This window comes from Mandrillus leucophaeus, unplaced genomic scaffold (assembly GCF_000951045.1).
Source record: "Mandrillus leucophaeus isolate KB7577 unplaced genomic scaffold, Mleu.le_1.0 Scaffold571, whole genome shotgun sequence".
Lineage (NCBI taxonomy): Eukaryota > Metazoa > Chordata > Mammalia > Primates > Cercopithecidae > Mandrillus > Mandrillus leucophaeus.
Window position 1 is genome coordinate 588,807 of NW_012106153.1, and position 21,446 is coordinate 610,252.

General features: G+C 54.8%; 1 protein-coding gene across 1 annotated transcript in view; it reads right to left on the minus strand.

Moving 5' to 3' along the window:
* Window positions 1-21,446, minus strand: part of ARHGEF10L (Rho guanine nucleotide exchange factor (GEF) 10-like) — a 191,991-nt gene that overhangs the window by 25,025 nt on the left and 145,520 nt on the right. Inside the window, exons 26-27 of the mRNA XM_011998461.1 lie at window positions 19,508-19,662; window positions 11,725-11,873 (exon numbers count right to left, since the gene is read on the minus strand). Of these exons, the coding sequence (XP_011853851.1) occupies window positions 11,725-11,873; window positions 19,508-19,662 (304 nt within the window). The remainder of the gene's footprint in view (window positions 1-11,724; window positions 11,874-19,507; window positions 19,663-21,446) is intronic.

The following is a 21,446-nucleotide window of genomic DNA, read 5'->3' on the forward strand; positions in this document are numbered from 1 at the left end:
CATCGATACTTTAGGACGGAGGGCTGGGCAGCCAGCTACCTGGGCCATCTGGGCCACCCGGGGCCAGCAACCACCTTTGCTGTGAGTTTTACCCTCAGCAGCTGCTCCAACCTTGCCCTGTACAAGCATGTGCCAGGGCTGAGCTAGTACCTGCGCCTGCCCCCCATGCTGGGGACCTGGTGAAGACAGCCACAGAGAGGGCCAGGCATTTTCTGGCTCCTACACGTGCTGGGCTGCCCTCAGCTCAGCTCAGCTCACCTGCAGCCCCCATGAGACAGGAGGGACCACCGAGCCTCTAGTCAGAGAGGACAGGGAGGCCAGGCAGGGGAGTGACCACTGCAGGCAGTGACGGCACCAGCCTGGGTCTGCATGGCATTCACTGTGGCCTGGGATTGTCTTGTTATGTTTGCTGTTTGCAAGAAGCAGTAAACCCACAGGCCCGGGGGCAGACCTGCAGGGTTTCAGGTCCCGACCCTGCCACTTCCTGCCTTGGTTTCTTCCATTTTAAAGTGGGTGTGATAATATTAATAGTACCTACTGCACAGGGCTGCAGCGAGATGACTCGAGTTGCTGCTAATGGAGAGTTCAAAGCAGCCTCTGGGACCCATGAGTCTCAAACCGCATTAAGTGGGTGGTGGTGGTCTCTCCCTCCATGTCCCCTCCCCTACCACGCCCATATCAGATAGGCAGGTCCATGAGGGCAGGGGCTGCTGCTGGGACCCAGTGCCAAGCACAGGGACTGAAGTTCCAAGCCTGGGCCAGAGGGCCTGGAAGAGCTGGGACGGCACTGACCGAAGGAGACACCGATACAGAGATAGAAGCTGAGATCAGCAGAGCATAAGCACGCAAACCAGACTACCAGGGAGGAAGAGACGAGTGAGTGCTGAAAGAGAGACAGACAGACAGAGGTAAGGCAGAGGAAAGAACGCCTGTGCGTGCAAGAGGGTGCCGGTGAGCAGGCGCAGTCAGGGTTGTTTCTCTGGATACATTTAACATCTAGAAAGGGAAGCACTGAAGGCAAAATCAGGTCCCTGGCTGAGCCCCCAGCACACAGTAGGGGTTTGGTCACTATCAGCTCCTCGCCTGATGTAAAGGGATTTCCTACACCCTGCTGATTGCAGGCACGCGACCACCCCTGCCCACCTCCTTTCCTTGGTCCTGCTCGCTCACTCAGCAAACCTCATGGAGCGTTCATGCCTGCCAGGCCCTGAGGACACAGCATGGCCAGGGAGATGCTCAGAGTCCTGTTCAAGGCCCGAGGCAATGGAGGAGGGAGTGAGGACTAAGGGAGCCCAGAGGAGAACTAGTGGAGGTAGTTGGGATCCTTGGAGAAAGGGGCAGGAAGTCAGTCACCGCTAAGATTCTGCCCAATCAGAAGACAGCCTGAGGATCCCAGCAGAGAGAAGAGTGGGGGCAAAGGCCCGGGGGAATGGAGTGCCCAGGCAGAGCCTTTGGGGGACTGGGACCTGTCCAGTGGCCGAAGAAGGGGACCTCAAGGGATAGTGACCAAGTGCAGCCTGGGGGGCCTTGACTTTGGGCCACAGGCAGCCTGGATGGTTCTGATGCAGGTTCAGATGTGATAGGAGCTTTGTTCTAGAAAGATCCCCCAGCAGTCAAGCCTCAGCATGAGGCCCACAGTGTCTCCAGGCACTGGCTGTGGCTGCCCTGCTCTGCGCTGAGCTCTGCATAAGGGAGCCACGTGGAGCCTGCAGGCCTCGCCTGCATATTGAATGGTGGAATCCAGACACCTCACCTGGCCCTCCACCACCCCACACCTGCACCCATGCCTGCACCTACACCTGCACACAAACCTGCACCCACACCTGTACCCACACCTGTACCTATACCTGCATCCACACCTGCACCCACGCCTGCACCCATGCCTGGACCTACACCTGCACACAAACCTGTACCCACACCTGCACCCATGCCTGCACCCATACCTGCAACCACACCTGCACACAAACCTGCACCCACACCTGCACCCACACCTGCACCCATACCTGCATCCACACCCGCATCCACAGCTGCACCCATGCCTGCACCTACACCTGCACCCACGCCTGCACCCACGCCTGCACCCACACCTGCACCCACACCTGCACCCACACCTGCACCCACGCCTGCACCCACGCCTGCACCTACACCTGAACACACACCTATACCCACACCTGCACCCATGCCTGCACCCACACCTGTACCTACACCTGAACACACAGCTGTACCCACAACTGCACCCATACCTGCACCCACACCTGCACACAACCTGCACAGTATCTGCTCAGCACCCATTTGCCTGTGCTTAGCCAGAGGGGACATCACCAACATCTTAAGGCTGAGACTCTAGTTTCCCCTTGATGACAGCGCAGGGGGTTGGGGAGGCCACAGGGAGAGATGGCTCAGCCAAGGTGGTTGCCCTGCTTCCCACATAGGCTGTGAGAACTGCAGAGAAGGATGGTTCTCAGTTTCCACAGGTAAATCCCCATCCAAGACTGCTGGGCAGTGGTGGCTGCATGAAAGGTCAGAAGTGATGTGACCAAGACAAAGCTGGGACCAGCCCAGAACAGGTAGGGCTGGGAAGGGGGAGTGGGACAGTTGGGGTTTCCAGGCTTGATCAGAGCCCTAGCTCCCAAGTGGACACTGCACAAAAGACTCAAGCCGCAGTCAAGAACTTATATGATACAGACACGTGTTGCTTAATGACAGGAATAATGCCGTTCTGAGAAAGGCACCATTAGGCCATTTTGTCATCTGATCATAGAGTGAGCTTACACAAATCTAGGTGGTAAAGCCTACTGCACACCTAGGTTATGCTGTACAGCCTGTTGCTCCTAGGCCCCACACCCGTACAGCATGAGACTGTACTGAACACTGCAGGCAACTGTAACACAATGGTATTTGCGAATCTGAACATATCTAAACATAGAAAAGGTACAGTAAAATACAGTATTGTAATCATAAGGGACCATCATAATATGTGTGCTCTGTTGTTGACTGAAACTCACTACGCAGCATGTGACTATATTAATATAACTGACCAATTTCCCTCCCTCTCACACGCATGCACAGGCATCAGCTCACACTTCTCAGGGGCCCTCCCACTGAATGCCCTCCAGAGAGCCTGGCCCACCACCAGCCCCGCTGTCACTCCCCTCCTGGGTTCCTTCCTGGGCTCCTCGGATCAGTGGCAGGTGTGTCTGCCCCATGGCTGGGCACATGTATGGGGCTGACCCGCATCCTCTCCTGTGGGTGAGGCTTCCTCATTGGGGCACCTGCTCTGCAGGACCTGTGCTGTCACTGGGCTGGTGTCACCACCCACTCTATGAAGCTCCCTTCTCTCCCCAGGTACCTGGGAGGAGCCAAGAGCCTGGTCTTCACTTGTGGTCAGCAATCCCCATCAGGGCCCACTAGTCGTGTGAACACTATGGGCCAAGGGTAGCTGGAGCCCTGGAAGGCTCAGAGTCAGGCAGAAGGGAAGAGCTGGCGTGGGAAAAAAGGGAGATTTGGGAGAGAACGAAAGCGAAGGAGAGAGAGAAGCCAAGTCAATGCCTGCACTTGCACTTCAGGACAATACAGAGAGAATGAGACCCTGGCCCTGCTCGCAGATATTTTGCCATCTGGAGGGAGGAAGGTGTGGGCAGAGCACACCCACAAGACCCAGGGGAATACAGGGCCGACGAGGCAGAGGACGGCAGACCAGGTGGGGACTTCGGAATCAGAGGCACCCTGAGAACCTGGCTCCACCACTGTGTGGTCCCAGGCACCCTGAGCAAGTCCTGTGACCACAGTGACACAACTGACATGCGGTGCTTCCTCCCACCAGGCACAGCCCTGGGATCTGCATGTACACGGAGCTGCTTAGTCCTGGGGCAGGTTCTATAATTACTCCCCATTTGACAGGAAGGAAACTGAGGTCATCAGTGGAAAGGCTAGCCAACCCAGCCCCTGAGCCCACACTGACCATCACCCAAGCCCACTCAGACAAGGTATGCAGGGGTAGCTGGGAATGCCTCCTGCAGAGGTTGCCTCCTGTGGACCCTCCCTGCAGCCCGGCTGCCAGGATCAGAGGACCATTGCTTAGCGGCCACTCTGCCTGAGTGTGCATTAGGCACTAACCTACACCCTCTGCACGTGTGACCTCATTCATTCTTCCCAACCACCCAGGGAGGGAGCCTCCCTAATTACACCCAGGGCCTGGCCTCCACTGCGTTAAGCCCTCAGCCTAGCGGCTGACATTCAGCAGACCCATGTCCATGGCTCTATTTGTTCCTTGCCAAGTTCCAGAAGGACTAGGCAGTTGCCCCTTGGACATCTACCCTCCCCCTCTCCCTGCTGATGGGCTCAGAGGGGAGGTGGATGTGGAAGAGACACGCGGAGTGGAGGGGAGGCGAGGATCAGGGGCTGGCTGCTGCCAGCTAAGACTGGGGGGTGACTCACAAGGACAGGACTGCCCCTGCTGTGCCAGCACCCCTTCCTCACCTCCCGTCCCATATGTCCTCTCCACGACGTCTGTTTGTCTGCCTTCCCTGTACCAACTCCCTTTCTCCTCCAGGTTCCGTCCTGCTCCAGGTTTCGTGAAGCCTGTTCCCTGAGCCATCAGCTCCCAACTTGTTTTTAAAATCACGAAATCTTTTCATCCCCTAAATCTTCTGGTTGGGGGGAAACCAAGTGCTAGACACAGGAAAGATGTGAGCTCCTCCAGGTGAGGACAGAGGGACCTGGAGGCTGACCCTCAGCCATCTACTGCCCCACAAGACATGCCTTGAGATGCTCTTCACCCCCTCTGGGCCCGACTTTGCAACCAACCAACTTATTTCTGACCCCTCCACGGAGGAAGGCCCTATGGGGTCCCAAACGCACCCCTACCTCCCATGTGTCACAAACTTCCTGAAAGGGAGTCCTGAACATCTAACTTCAAGCCTTCCTGATGCTGGAAAACGCTCGCCTTCCTTGTGAACTTGCTCTTGTCGGAGCCTCCTGGGAAGTCTCCACAATCTTTAGAAAATCCATTTCTCAAGTTTTGCTTGCCAACTTTTAATTTAAAAAACATAACAGGGTGACAACCACAATGACACACACATTAACAAAAAAAATTAAGACAAACTGCCGAGCAGAGCTGACTCCATGCGGTGATAGGACGCGAGACCCTGCACGCACTGGCGGTGGCCCAGACCCCGGGCGCTCCTCCTCGGCAGCTCCTGGGCGCCGGGAGGGCCTGGTGCATCTTTTCACCCTCACACCAATTTGCATACCATTACCCAAGAAGCCCTGCGCCTGGATTTCTCTTCTGCAAATTCCCACCCGTTTCGTGTCATAAATAAGATAGGAGACAGAAAACTAATACAGCCCAGTGATGCATTATTCATGCCACGTCACACTGGTATGATAGATTTACAACAGCTAATACATGCAAACTAAGTTTAGGCACTAAACATGAAAATTAAGGGTGCGGAAGGCGGCTGGGGGTGGGGGGGTGGACAGGGGAAATCAAGGGTTGTTGGTGTCCAGGAGCCCAGAGAAGTTTCTTCTCTGTCATGCTTAGGGACAAAAAGCGTGAGTGCCGGTATGAGAGACCAGTGCAGAGGTACCAGCAGGAGGCGTCAGACGCAGAGCAGATTGCTGACAGCACACACTTCACGAAGCACCTTCATGCTCCGAAGCTGGTTAAAACCAAGCCGGTCGGCTGTTCCGCAATGCCCCCACCGCACTTGGGGAAACACCACAGACAGAGCCCATCTCCCTAAGGGCTGCCCTTCTGGCCTTAACCACCCTTTACTGAGCACCTGCTCTGTGTCAGACCTGGCCTTGGGCCACGGGGATACGATGGTAACAATGGGAGCCAGTCAGGCCCGGTCCCACCCTATTCAGCTTCGGTCTGGTTAATCCCATAACCAGCCCCAGGATGTCAGCACGTAGCTGTGGTGTGTGTAGGAGGTGAAATGGTCCAGACAGGCTTCTCCAAGGATGGGGAGCCTGGGTCTAATGGGGGAGGGGCTACCCCAGTTAATCCCACCACAGCCATGCAAGGCAGGAGCCGGGCCTGGGGTCCAAATGCTGATGCCACTCGCCCCGAGTTCCAGCACTTTCCAGGCAGGACCCAGGCCTGAGCTTCTTGGAACTGCACCACGAAGGCTGAAAATCTGCTTGGGGGAAGGGGGTTGCCATAGAAACACCGCAAGGCTGGCGTGGGGGCAGGTCCAGGCAGGGCTCTCACCCTCGAGTGACACAGTTGTCCATCTGTCCCTGGCTGCCATCCAGGCAGGGACTATCCCCACTGGCCACAGACCCTCTGGACAAGCCCCTTCTGTGAATTCTTCCCTCCCCTCTCTTGGGAGGGGCCTCCCTGCCCTACTTCCTTGAAGGCACAGTTCTTCCCAGGACACTTCCCTAACTGCCCCAGCGCAGAAAGAATGCCTAACCCCCCAAATCTCACCTTCCTGCAGAGTCCTGCGAGGGCCCTGCGACCGCCCTGCAGAGGCAGCTCCACCTTGGAGGAGGAAGGTGCCGGCACACTCACCCCTAACTGGCTGAGAGGCTGCACCGTGCCGGGCCCTGGGACTCACTGGTTAACAAGGCAGTGAGGCGCCGTTTCCATGGTGCTCACATCCCAGTGGTGCAGACGGACAACTGCATTCAAGGAGATAATTGCAGAAAGTGACCAACACTCTGAAGACAATAAAGCCGGGTGATGTGCTGAGACCATAAAGGGGTAGGGATGACTCAGCTGGAGCAGTCAGGGTGGCTTCACTGATGAGACAGCAGTTAAGCCGAGACCCAAGCTACAGAGGAGCCACACAGGAGGGGAGCAGTGCTCCAGGCAGAGGGAACAACAGAGGTGAAGGCCTGGTGGTGGGAAGGAGCTTGGCCTGGTGGTGGGAAGGGGCCAGCATGGCCGCAGACTGAAAGCAAAAGGGCCTGGCTTCTAGTCCACACCCCCATCTATAAAATGGGCCCAGCGGGTCACTCCTCAGCCTTGAGGAGATCCAATAGCATAATGTGTATTCACAGCCCAGCTGGGTCCCCAATGCCCCACACTGTCACTACTGTTGTCCTCCCACAGGCCAGGGTGGCAGAGACCCCAGCCCACACCTTGTCAGGGAGCAGCCTTGCAGGGCACCAGCCCTCCACGCAGCAGAGCACACCCCGTGTGCCTCAGGCCTGCTATCAGCCTGTTCCCAATAAGTTCCTTTAAATTAAGATGCAACAATCATCCCACAGCCGGCTTCCCCCTCCAGCGATCGGTTAAAATGAACTCCAGACGACTGGATTAGACTTTGAAGGCGGTGTGATCTAGATCATGAACGCAGAGGACGCGGTGTTGACACGGGCCCCGGTGAGCAACATTATTGTTTACCAGACCTCGCTTCTGCCTCTGCTGGGATCAAGGAGCTGAATAAGCAGTTGGTGGGCAAGCATAAAACCCACAGACCAACCGCGGGTGCCAGCTCTGCAGAGGATGGTGGCATGAAACAGGTCAAGGCGGCCCAGCAGGGACCAGCTGGACAAGGCGCGGAGTCCAGGCCACGTGGGCCTCAGGGAGGCAGTCCTCAGCTCAGGCGCCCCACCCCTGGAGGCCATCTGGCCACTCGAAGGCTGCCTCTGGCCTAGGCATTGCTCGCGGTGCTTTCTTCTGGCCAGAACATCACTTCCCCCTTCCTTCATAGTCACACACCAACTCACCTGCATAGCTGAGCCCGGGGATCCTGACCTCCAGACAACCGTCTCCTGCTCCTGTCCTGCCTCCGGCTTGGTCTGGTGCCCCTCTCGCCTCCCCTGGGATCCCGCCTACCCTGGGCTTTCCCTGTCCCTGGTCTCACAACACTGGGCAGCAGCTGACAGTCCCAGCTCTGTCTCTGCACACTGGACTCCTAGCTCCTGGACTGCTGAGCCCACCTTGCTCATTTCTGTGCCTCCAGCACCTCACACAGAAGGCCTGGAATTGGGAGCCCCTGCTAGGTGCCAGTGATCCAGGCACTGTGGAAACAAAGATGAACACAACACAGTCCTCAGGCCGGAAGGCGTGCTCATGGAAACAAGAGGAGCTGCTGGGAGTTACATCTGACATGGACAGAAAGCTTTGGAGGCCCAGGCAGTCCAAAGGAAACTGAGCCTTCTGCCTACCAAGGTGGATGAGTTAAGCACAGGGGTTCAGAATGCCTGTGTTCAAATCCCAACCCTGCCTCTTCTAGCTGTGTGACCTTGGGCAAGTTACTTAACCTCTCTGTGCCTCTGTTTCATCTGTAAAGTGGGAATAATAGTATTCATCTGAAAGCGTGATTTGAAGATTAAATGAGATCCTACAGGAAAAGTGCAAAACTTATTTCTGGTCCAAAGGAATTGCTCAATATACATTGGTTTGGATTACTTCCTGAGGGTAGGAGGAATCAGAAAAGCCCCTTAGAGGTAACACAGTCCTAGATTAAGCCCCTGTGTTTTCACATTTGGTCCTGGGCCATGCCAGCCATACCCTCGGCCAAAACACATGCCTGAATCTCCTGGCTTGGAGCACTGAACAGCTCCAAGAATCTCAAACCCCATAGGGGGTTTTCTCAAGCCTAGGGCAGATTCTGCTGCATGGCTGCCAGCAAGGAATGCCCTTCCTCTGAAGGTAGGCGTTCTGCTGCAGACATCGCATGCGAGGCACAGCCCACAGGTGCTGAGCCCTAGGCACACGTATGAGACCACAGCCAGTGAGGGAGCAGCAGCAGCCCAGGCTTCAGGCGGCTCCCCCAGGCCTGGCTGGCCATGCAGTGGCAACTGTGGTGAGCGTGGAGCTGGGCAGCCCAGGAGCAGGTCAAGCAGTTGTTAGCAGCAACCAGACGGAGCCATTTCCAGATCTCCAGCGCCAAGGTGGAGCTGGCTTCCCCTGTATTCCAAGCAGCAGGAGCATGGCCTTATTAAATATGCATGGCGATCACCTTGTTACTGTGCCAAATGATTGTATGTACTGAAGGCAAGCTGCCCACACCGCGCAGCGAACAGAAACTTTTCCATTTTCCTGGTTGCGGACAGGGGCGCGTGCTGGCCTCTGCTGCAGGGGCTCCCTGGCCACCCCTTCCTCCATGTCGCCTCCCTCCAGTCAGCAGCCCTCCTGATGCCCCCTGAGGTGTGCAAAGCAGGTGAAAGGCCATATTGATCTAAGGGTCTAAAGACCCTTCTTTAGAGCAGCTGACCCAGAACTAATCTTAAATAATCACAGCCTCAGGCTATAGCCTGGTGGCCACTGGGGCCCCAAGGATGGTCACGCCAGAGCTGAGCTCTGTGGGCTGGGAGTGGACTGCACTATGGCTGGCAAGGGACAAAAACAGGTGAAAGCCAGACAGGGCCTGACCCGGGCCCCTGTCCTTCCCTTCACCATCTGTCCCATGCTCCTGGACAGCTGTCGGCAGGAGGAAGGCTGTCTTCCGGTGAGGCGGGAGGATGGCAGACCTGCAGGGTGGACTCCATGCCCCACACCCACTGACGACACTGACCCCGGGAGCAGCTTGATTTTCCAAATCAACGACATACACAGCAGTGCAGATTTAAGATGGGTAAATTATTACAATGACAGCAAATAATGTTCATCCAGCCCTCCCCCTTTCACTTGAATGTTCTCAGTTTGTCCTTCTGCTAACTCCCCACTGGTACTGTTACCATCCCATTTTACAGATGAAATAACTGAGGCCCAGGAAGCCTCCATGTCTTATTCAAAGTCGCATCACTTGGCAGGGGCACAGCTAGGGTCCCGTCTGAAGCAGCCTGCTCTCCAACTGCACACCTCTAAGGGGACAGGGTGCCAGCTACCCAGAGTTGGAAGTGGCCGGGACACAGGCAGGGGGGCTGCTGTCTTCAATGATGCCTCCCCAGTCCTCCCCACTCCTGAAGTCTCAAGTGCTCCTGAGCTGCCAGGAGAGCCTGGGAGGAGCTCCACAGGCCCAGCTCACAGGGGCAGCTCTGTGCCCTGGGGCCCTGCCACTCACATCTGTCCCGCCAGCGGGTCCCTCCTGTCTAAGGAGCTGGGCTGGGTAACTCCACCTCCCCTTCCCAGCACCCAGGAAGAGCCACTGATCAGTTACCTCCCAGGCTGCCACTGGCCGGGTACCACGGCTCCCAAGCATCATCTTACTCCTTGAGAGAGAATTAATTTTATGTGTCAACTTGACTAGGCCACGGGAGCCCAGATATGTGGTTAAACGTGGCTCTGGGTGTGTCTGTGAGGGTGTCTCCGGATGAGATTAGCATCTGAACGGTAGGCTTAGTCATGCACACGGCCCTCCCAGTGTGGGCGGGCCTCACCCAATCTGCTGAAGACTGAATGGAAAAGGCTGAGGGGAGAATTCGCTCCCTGCCTGACTACCTTCCACTGGTTCTTTCCTGCCTTCAGAATCACACTGAAGCATCAGCTCTTTTGAGTCTCAGGTCTGCCAGCTTTTGAACCGGAAGGCACACCACCAGCTCGCAGGTTTCCAGGCCTCCGTATTCACACTGAACTATGCCGGCAGCTTGCCTGTGTCTCCAGCGTGCTGTCCATAGATGCTGGGGCTTTGCTGCCTCCACCACCCCATGAGCCGACTCTCTATAAATGAATCTCTTCCTATGTACGTGTATATACATATACATGCACATACACACACTCACATATGTCCCATTGGTTCTGTTCCTCTGGAGAACCCCGACTGATACAGTAAGGAAAAGGATTCCAGGAATGGGACGCTTATTCCCATTACAGACTAGAAGCCTCGTGCTCCCATGGGGGCCAGCACAGAGGCCCCAGGTGTAAGCCGCAGAACTGAAAGATGATCTGGTTGGTTTGGCTCCAGCAAGCCAGGGAAAGAAGCGGGCCACATCCCTGAGACTCAGCCCCCAGTCTCAGAGCTCATTCATAAGGCCTCATGCCTCAGTTTTCCCCTTTGTCAAATGAGAGTTGTGTCATCTGGAGCCCAGCCCTGATCATCTGTGCTCTTAAGATCCCAGGACTCCACTTAGTGTTTCTGCTGTTGAGTAGCTGATTTACAGCTGCATGAGAGAGAACTAGGTAGGCAAATGAAGATGCCCCTCATGAGGAAGCACCCTGGGAGGGTTCCACTCCAGGCCAGGTGGCGACTCATTGCAATCGATAGTCCAAACAAATCAAACATCACCAAAATGCCTCTTGGGGAACCATGCTGAGTCTCCCGCCCAGGATGGACTGCAGGTGTGGTCAGGTAAGTGGGCAGTGCTGTTGATCAGAGACAGGCATGGGCCTAGGCTGAGCCAGGGACGAGCCCCCCAGACCAGTCCCTCATCCTGGGGGCCAAGGCGTGGGCGGTGCTGGAAACAGGGCAAGGCAGGACCCAGGCAGCCTCTCCCTCCATGTGGTTTGAAGAGCCCAGCGGATGGCTGTATCCACCCTGGCCACACCCTCAGCATGGCCCGGGCTCCGTGGGTACAAGTCCTGGCTATCAGTCCAAGGACAGGGACCCCACTCCCACTTCCACAAGCAGCAGCCAACACAACTCAGGATCCAGGCCACAGTGCAGTGCGGCTGGGCGCTTTCTGCTCTTGGTAGCCTTGGCGATGTGTGGCAGAGGAAGAGATCAGGCCCAATTGGGACCTTGGCCCCCTCTGCTTCCAGACAAACTCTGCCCAATCGATCCCTGAGATGCCACTGGGAGCTGAAAGCAGTGCCAGGGTGGACGTAAGAAAGGGTCAGCAAAAGGGACGCAGGCCTCCAGGGCCACAAGCCAAAGGATAGGGCAGTACCTGAGGCTGGAGGGTGGTGGCTTCCAGGACAGAGACCCGGGGCCCACAGCTGGCCCACACAGCATCCTCCAGGCTCAACAGGGTGCGGACAGGCCCAGGCCCCACAGTCAGGCACACGGGAGGGCTCTCCAGGTCCCACAGGACACCTCCTGCAGGGAGAGAGGGGAGGCAGGTCAGGGGCCAGGAGTGGCAAGCAGGTCCCCCAGGAACGCAGGCCAGCAGCAGGGGGCTCAGCGGGGCCCCACACACCCTCTCCCCACACTCCAGGGCCTTTCTCTCTCCATCCAGCTGGATGGTGGCTGTCCCCATCTGCCTCCGACTCCCACCATTCATTTCCCACACCCGGCCACACCTACTCTCAGATTCGTCCCTTCCTTCCTCCCTCCCTCCATTCTCTTTCCCCCTTCCCTTCCCTGCCTCTCTCTCTCTTTCCCTCTCTCCCATTCGTGTAGTAAGCACCTACTCCACACCAGGCCATGCACTGGGTGCTGGGAAGACAGAAAGGAATCAGACACAGGCCCCACCCTCAAGGAAGCCCTTCACTGGTCAGAGCAACCAACAGGTTAATCAACAGTTATCACATGATATGCCAAGCACAAATGAGCAGGCCTGCACCAGGGTCTTGAGAACTGCTGAGATGGACGGAGCTAATTCTGCCCTGGAGGAAATCCGGGAGGCTTCTCAGAAGAGGCAGCATGATATGGTGGAAAGTGTCCTGGACCCAGAGTTGGGAGACTTGGGGTCTAGCCCTGGTTCTGCCACTACTAACTTGCTAAGGACCTTGAGCACATCTCTACCCTTCAAGAGGCCTTGGTTTCCCCATGTGTAAAATGGGGTGGGGAGTTGACAAAATTGTCTCTGAAGACTTTTCCGACACTGTAGCTTATCCAGACTGAATCTTGATTTCTCATGAATCTTCTGGCCGACTCCAAGGCACTTCTGTCAGATTTACCAAGATCTCTTCCTCCTCCAGAAACACCGCTGCTACCAGGTGAGGTAGAGGTTGTTCTTTGTTTGTTTATTTGTTTGTTTTTTCTTTGGACAGAGTCTCGCTCTGCCTCCCAGGCTGGATTGCAGTGGCACAATCTTGGCTCACTGCACGCTCTGCCTCCCCGGATTCCAGCGATTCTCTTGCCTCAGCCTCCGAAGTAACTGAGATTATAGGTGCCCACCACCACGCCCGATTAATTTAAAGTAGACATAGGGTTTCGCCATGTTGGCCAGGCTGGTCTCGAACTCCTGACTTCAAGTGATCCACCTGCCTCGGCCTCCCAAAGTTCTGGGATTACAGGCATGAGCCACTGTGCCTGATCCAGAGGATGTTCTGAGAGACAATAAATCTCCAGTCTGTCATCCCTGAAAACCAAACAGACCTAGGAACCTGGCCCAAGCCAGGTCCTCCCCTCCCCCGGGATGCTGAGCTCACCCAAGAACCATTTTCTCTGGCAACCAAGCAGCGTGTGCCGAGATTGTTTTTTCTCAGAAGTCACACCCGATGCCACACAGAACCCTAGTGGCTGCCCTGTCTTGTCAGGGTGCCAGGTAGGTAAAGGGAGTTGAAGGGGAAGCTGGGGCCCAGCCTGGAGCAGCCTGGGCCATGGCACACTCTGGAGAGAGAGGCAGCAGTGGCGGGGACTGAGAGACAGGACACAGCCAGCTGTGAGCCTGCCAATGCCCTGCTACCCCACCTGGCCTCCGCTGGGTCCCTGATACAGAGCAGCCCATCACAGGCAGACCCTTCCCCTCTGAGCCAGCTGCTTGGTGGCACAATGGGGCACAGCTGTCTCCAAAGCTGGAAGAGCCGCAGGGTACGTGATGGAAGCCACTGCTGGGCTGTGGTCAGAAGAGCCAAACTAGATTCCCACCCCCTCCCCGTCCTTCCCTACCGTACCCTGTCTTATCCCATGCTTTTCCTGGTCCCAGTTTTCCCTCCCTCCCCTCCTCTTTCCCATCTATAAAACAGGTTCCCCTTCTGCCCTTATGCCCTACTTAAAATGGGCAGACTCCAAGCTCAGCTAAGAGGCAGGGGAACAAGGACTCCCCTCGACTTCCAGGCACACAGAGCGCTCTGCCCAGCCAGCCAGCGTGAGCACAAGGGAAGCAGTCAGAGCAGGGCAGTCCTCAGCCCCAGAGCTTCTGTGTGAACTTGGACAGGGGGCTTCGCCTCTCTGGACCTCAGTTTCCCTCATCTGCACACTGGGCATGATAACCACACCTGCACTTCTCCGGATGTTACAGGGAATCAATAAAATATGCAAGAATATTTATCTGGGCACACAGTCAGGGGCCTCGACAGCAGTTCTTACACAGCGTTCTGTATCCGCACACCAGGCCCTCCTTCCTTGAATTACTTCCTTAACTCCCAGCAAGCCTGTGTGGTAGATACTATTATTATCCCTGTTCATAACAGAGACAACTGAGACATAGCGAGTTTAAATAACTACCCCAATTCACTCAGCTACAAAGGAGTCTATGCTCGTGGCTCTTACTGTTTGATGTCATTTGCCACAGCACAACAGTGTGTGGAAGCAAGTGTTGAATCCACTTAACCAACGTGACAGCAGTGACCTGTGGAGCTAAGACCTTGCACAATGGGTTTTGAGCTTGGCTCTGTCTGACTCTGGGCCTGGCCTGCTTCTCCAACCACACTACCCTCTCAGGTTTCTGAAGGGCTGTGCAGCTGGGCCTGGTGTCCAGGAGGGGCGAGTGACCTGAAGGTGGCCAGGCCTCCACCAGGGCTGGAGCCAAGAAAATGCAAGGCTTTGAGCACCCCCCAGTGGCCAGAGGTGAGTAGTGTTCGTGGCTGGAAGCTGGAGTCTAATTAGGCTGCTATGGCTGAGATGGGGGCTGGGACCCCTCCCAGGGACAAAGCAGCTAGGGATGGTGAGGAAACACCTCCCAAAACTGGAAAGTGAGGTTCTATCCAGCAGTGATAGCCACCGGAGCCCCTGCATCCACTCCCCTGGAACAGAGCCTCGTTGTGGCAGCCTAGGGTAGGAGCTAGGGTCAAACCCTGAGGACTACATGAATGCCGTTCCTGCATTTGCGGCGAGTCTCCAGAAATCCTCTAAGAAGTCCTGACTCCAGGGCAGAATGATGAACTGTGATGAAATTTAATAATGCTAATACTGTTAGGTCAAAAAGCTCACAAAGGCCGGGTACAGTGGCTCACACCTGTAATCCCAACACTTCGGGAGGCCGAGGCAGGTGGATCACCTGAGGTTGGGAGTTCAAGACCAGCCTGGCCAACATGGTGAAACCCTGTCTCTACTAAAAATAAAAAAATTAGCTGGGCATGGTGGTGTGCACCTGTAATCCCAGCCACTTGGGAGGCTGAGGCAGGAGAATTGTTTGAACCCGGGAGGCAGAGGTTGCAGTGGAGCGCCACTGCACTCTAGCCTGGGCGACAGAGTGAGACTCTGTCTCCAAAAAAAAAAAAAAAAAAAGCTCATAAAGGACACTGGACAGGAGTCCCTGATTAGAGGGCCCATGGTGGGATCCTGAACAAGAGACTTCCCCTTGCTGGGACTCAGTTTTCCCATCTGCACCATGAGGACAAAACTTGGTCCTCTAAGATTCTTTCCAGCTCTCACACACCGTGATTCTGAGATCACAAACCCAATTGCTGTGAGCTCTGGTGAGAGCCGCCCCTGCCTGATGGCAGCCCCGCACTTTCCACCCCTCTTCATCTTCCCCTCCAGTGGCTGTGTGTACACACACATGTTCTGGAACACAGGCCCACACGCACACACCTGCCCCTGCGTGACAGACCATTCATCTGGGCCCGGCACCAGCTCTCGCGGCCAGCACAAGGGAGATGAAGGTCCTGTCTCAGCAAAGGCAGCTTCAGGAGGCTGGCATCCCTCCTCCCCCAGCCTGCAGCAGAGAAAGCCCCTGGGTCTCCGTCAGGCGTCAAGATTGGGCTGGAGCCAGAAAGCAGGTCCCAGAGTGAGTCATCACAGCTGAGAGGGGCCCAAAGGGCAGCCCCTGCCGGGCGACAGTAAATAGTGACTGTGATGATGATGACTGTGATAAAGGGACACGTGGGAGGCGCCAATCCTCCAGGCTCTGTCGTGGCATCTGTGGGAATTGCCATGTCTACTCTTCACAACCATTCTATGAAGTGGGGCTGCCCACACCCCCATTTCACGGGCGAGGAAACTGAGGATTAGAGGGCAAAGGCCCAACCTCTTGCAGTGGGGACTCAATCCCAGCAGCCTGATGCCCAACCCATCCCTTACCCATTATGCCATGTACCTCCTCAAGGGGGGACTCCAAACCACGGCACCAGTGCCCAACCAGGGATACTCCAGCATCCCCACCCAAGGCCTGGCAATGCCCCTGTATCACGGGAGAGCCCGAGTAGCACGCAGGCAAGGACAGTGGCCACGTGGCTCAGCTCCGGGCCCCAGCACCCTGCTGTGTACCTGACACCTCAGGGGCACTGGCTTATTGAGCAAATGAATGAGCGATACAATGAATGAGAACAAGCAGATGCTCCTGAGGGCAGCAGAGTGACTGCCATGGCCACACTACTCTCGCCTCAGTTTCCCCATCTCTCAGCTGCAGGTGGGACGCTGAGGCTCTGCCAGTCCATTCCTCCACGTGGCCTGGTCACTCTGGAGTCTGGACAGTCAACCCTCAGCTACTGGTTCTGTAGGTTCTGTCCTACAGACCTATTTGTGTCTGGTCCTGTCCTTCTCCAATAAGCCAAAGCATGGCCAGGAATGCCAGTTTTAGCAGGAATGCCAGTCTTGGTCTCAGCCTAACCCGGCAGGACAGTGACCATGTGACTTCAAACACCAGCAAATACTTCATGGAGTACCTGCTTCTGGATGAAGATGAGGGGTCTAGATTTTCACAATCCCTGGACCCTCCACACCACCAGGGCCGCCACAGTGGGTTCTGAGGTTGATACAGAGCCTGCCAGGTTGATGCAGGTGCAGTTCCAAGCCCTGGCTCTGCCGCTGGGATGGCTGGGGGTATCTGAGGGGTATCCAAGGCCTCAGTGAATCTGGATGAGGGCCAAGCTGATGCCAGTCCCACAGCTGGTCACAGACCAGGAGGATGATTCCAGACCCGGCTGCATGTAATCCAGGTAGAAGGTGATGGAGGCGAATCCCACCCACCCCGTACCGTGTAGCAGGTCCTGAGAACCCAGCTGCCTGCCTGGGCCACCTCTGAAAGATAACACCGGGTACGGGTGGGGATACCAGGTAAGGCAAGCCCTTTCTCAGGGGCCTCTTGGCCACAGCCAAACTGGACACCCAGAGAGAGCATGACCACCAAATTCACCTGTCCAGGTGGCTGCCTCAGCCTCTCAGCCAGCCAACCTGCCTCCCCTCCTGTCTACCAGCCAGAGGGAGCCCAGTGCTCAGCCACCTCTAACATGCCTCTCTACTCCCTGACACACTGAGACAAGTTGGAGGCCCTCACAAACAGCTCTGTCTGCCCCTGGCTCACGCCTAGTGCCACTTCATCTTCCAGTTGTCCAGCAAAACAGCCTCCTCTCCGGCTTCCCCCACCAGATCAAGCATTCTCCTGCCTTCGGGCCTTTGCATGTACTGTTCCCTCTGCTGAGAACACCATTCCCCCAACTCTCCACTTGCCTGACTTCTTAAGATCTTAGCCTCAGGATCCCCCTCCTCAGGGAGGCCTTTGCGGCACACCCCGCCCCATACTTGGGTAGTGAGGCTGTTACACAACACTCATTCCTTCCCGTAGGAGCCCTCGGCACCATGTATAATCTTATACCTCTGCTTGTTTACTAACCGATTCTCTCTCCCTCTATAGACTGTAAGCTCCATGAGGGCAGGCAGTTTGTCCATTTTGCTTGCCACTGTGTCCATGGCATATAGTACGTTCTCAGTAAGCATTTGGTGTACACATGTTTGCAAGGCAGGAAAGCTGGTAGAACATCTCAGCCTTCAGGCCTCGTGGCCTCCACTCTACCTGGACAAGCCAAAGCCCCCTCACGTCTGCAGAGAGCTCTAGTCTGGGAGGCAGGGTACTGGGTGCAGGTTCAGCTCAGTCAGGGGGCTCTGGACAGTCTGCTCCCATCCAGAAAATGAGGGCGTGGGGTTCAATGGTCCCCAGTGGCCCTTTTGGTCCTGACAAACTAACAGGCTCCAACCCCAGGCTAGAAGCCAATGGGTAGACCCCAAGCCCTCTGTTTTGGAGTGAACTGTGCCCCCTCATCTGTATGTTAAGGTCCCAGCACCCAGTACCGCAGAATGTGACCTCCTTGGGAAGTAAGGTCACTGCAGATGTTAAGATGAGTTCATACTAGAGAGGGACAGGTCCCTAATCCAATATTATCTGTGTCCTCATAAAAAAAGGGAAATTTGCACACCGACACACAGCCAGGGAGAACACCACGCGGAAGTTGAAGTTCTGCAGCCATAGGCAAGGAAACACCTGAAGCAGCTGGGAGCAAGGCCCTTCCCTAGTGCCTACTGAGGGCACATGACCCATCCAAACATGGACCCCTGGGTTCCAGCCTCTAGGATACGCGACTCTACATATCTGCCATTTGTGGTCCTTGTCAGGGCAGCCTCACCTCCTTCCAACCCAGGTGCCCAAACTGGCGAATCGAGCAGTAAGAGGGAACAGGCCAAAGGCGACCCAAGCTGGGGACCAGGGTGCCAGGGTGGCACAGGCCGGGCTCAGTGTTCCGTGGGAGCCAGTCGGGAGTGGTCCCTCTAGAACTCCTCATGCGTCTTTGCAGATCTGAACCCGTATTTACATTCACACGCACACTCGGTCTGACGGTGAGAAGGGCTTTTTCCCTCTCTCTTCCCCCTTTAATTAAAAACTATAAATGCCTTATCAAAAGCTAATTAAAAATACCAACACAGTGCCAAGTGGAAAAAAAAAATTAGCTCAGTACAAATATCCGTTTATAACCCTGCAACAGGCTGTGATGACGCAGCAATCATAGCCTGGCTGGCGGAAAAGGCAGGGGAGAAGAGACGCCATGGGCCTTCAGGCTCCTCTGTCCCTTCTAGGGGACTGGGGGTGGCTACACTCTCTGCTCAGTCCCCTTCATCAAATCAGGGCTGAACAAGCCCAGGGGATGGGGACCACAGCAATCCACATGGCTGGGGAGAAGGTGCGTTCGGTCCCCAGTCAGCATCATCTCAGTAAAGCAAAGGAAATTCTTAAGGGGTGCATGAAAATTAAGATAACGTGCATGCATTAAGCACTTTACCCCTGCCCTGGAGCACAGCAGCCCAAACATGGCCCTCCTGCCCTCCTGACATCATAACCTGTACTAGGGATGACTCAATAAAACAATCCAGACGGAAATATTTGACTCCACTGAGTGCACCCTGGGCCTGGCCCTGTGCTTTGCCCTAATGGAGTTGTCTAACCCTCCAGGACCCATGAGCAGTGGGCGCTGCCCTTATTCTCATGAAGAGCCCCAGGCACCAAAGAACAGAGACCATGCAGCAAGGGATACAGCTGTCCAGCTGTCATCGGGCAAAGCCTGAACGGGAAGCCAGGTCCCTCCGACCTGCGAGTACCTCTCTTATCCGCTAGAGTCTCCTGCCAACAGGTTTCACTGCCCACATGGTAGTGAGCACCCTATTCCAGCAAGTATTCACGTATGGAGGAGCCACCCATTGAATCCCAGTGGGGCTCAGGGATCTCCAAATGCCCTCAGCACTAAGATTTCCCAATTCATCCCTGCCCAGCCTCCTGTATCCTCTCTTGGTAGAGAATCTGGCACCCAGCTGGCATCCAGAACTGCCCCCCTTCCCCCATTTCCCCCAGTCCTCACCGCTGGTCCGAGGGTAGGCAGCAAGGGTCCCATCCTGCAGGCCAGCGAGCAGGTGGAAGGGGCTGTGTCGCAGGCAGAGCACAGGCTGCAGACCTGGGCTCCTGCAGGTCGCCAGGCACTGGGTGCCAGTGTCCACACTGCCATAGAGCAGGATGCTGCAGAGAGAGGTCGGAGAAGCAGTCTGAGCAGTCTGAGTGACACACTGAGCACTCCCACCTGCTCACTGCCCCCATGCCCTCCTAGGGAGAGGGCCCCAGGGAGCTGCTCCCTCTAAGCCATGCCTTTCTGCTGTGTGGCCAGGCCATAGCTCCACAATGCGGGAGCTCACGTTTCCATGGTTTTCTGGAATGGTACCCTCCCTGACCTCTGTCACGAAGAGGACTCAGGGAGGCTCCAGAGGCAGCACAGTAAAGGTGCTGAGAGAGCTATTTTCAGAGTCACATGGACCTGAGTTCGAATCCAGACATGCCACATTCCAGTCTGACAGACCCTGGACTGCTAAGCCTCAGTTCTCTCTGTAAAATGGGGCAACAATGCCTACTTCACCACCATAAAAGGAACAAAGTACTGACACATGCTACACAGAAGGATCCTGTAGGTGTGATGCTAAGAGAAGCAGACAGGAAAAGCCACATAGCGTCTGAGTCCATTTACATGAAACATACATAGCGTGTGAGTCATTCACATGAAACATACTAGTGTGAGCCCATTCACATGAAATATACTAGTATGCAAGTCATTCACATGAAATGTACATAGTGTGTGAGTCATTCACATGAAACATACAGTGTCATTCACATGAAACGTACATAGTGAGTCATTCACATGAAACATACAGTGTGAGCCCATTCACATGAAATATACTAGTATGCAAGTCATTCACATGAAATGTACATAGCGTGTGAGTCATTCACATGAAACATACAGTGTCATTCACATGAAACGTAGTGTGTGAGTCATTCACATGAAATGTACATAGTGTGTGTCATTCACATGAAATGTACATAGCGTGTGAGTCATTCACATGAAATGTACATAGTGTGTGACAATCACACGAAACATACATAGTATGAGTCCATTTACATGAAATGTACTAATGTGCAAGTCATTCACATGAAATGTACATAGTATGTGAGTCATTCACATGAAACGCACACAGTGTGTGTCATTCACATGAAATGTACATAGCACATGAGTCATTCACATGAAATGTACATAGCATGTGAGTCATTCACATGAAATGTACACAGTATGTGGCAATCACATGAAGCATACATAGTGTGAGTCCATGCATATGAAATGTACCCAGTGTGAGTCATTCACATAAAATATACATAGTGTGAGTCATTCACATGAAATGCACAGTGTGTCACTCACATGAAACATGCATAGTGTGAGTCCATTCACATGAAATGTACATAGTGCATGAGTCATTCACACGAGATGTACATAGCATGTGAGTCATTCACATGAAATGTACATAGCATGTGAGTCATTCACATGAAACATACACAGTGTGTGTCATTCACATGAAATGTACACAGTGTGTGGCAATCACATGAAACATACATAGTGTGAGTCCATTCACATGAAATGTACTAGCGTGCAAGTCATTCACATGAAATGTACATAGTGAGTCATTCATATGAAATGTACAGTGTGTCATTCACATGAAATGTACATAGCGCATGAGTCATTCACATGAAATGTACAGTGTGTCATTCACATGAAATGTACATAGCGCATGAGTCATTCACATGAAATGTACACAGTGTGTGTCATTCACATGAAATGTACACAGTGTGTGTCATTCACATGAAATGTACATAGCATGTGAGTCATTCACATGAAATGTATATAGTGTGTGGCAATCACATGAAATGTACATAGCGTGTGAGTCATTCACATGAAATGTACATAGTGTGTGGCAATCACATGA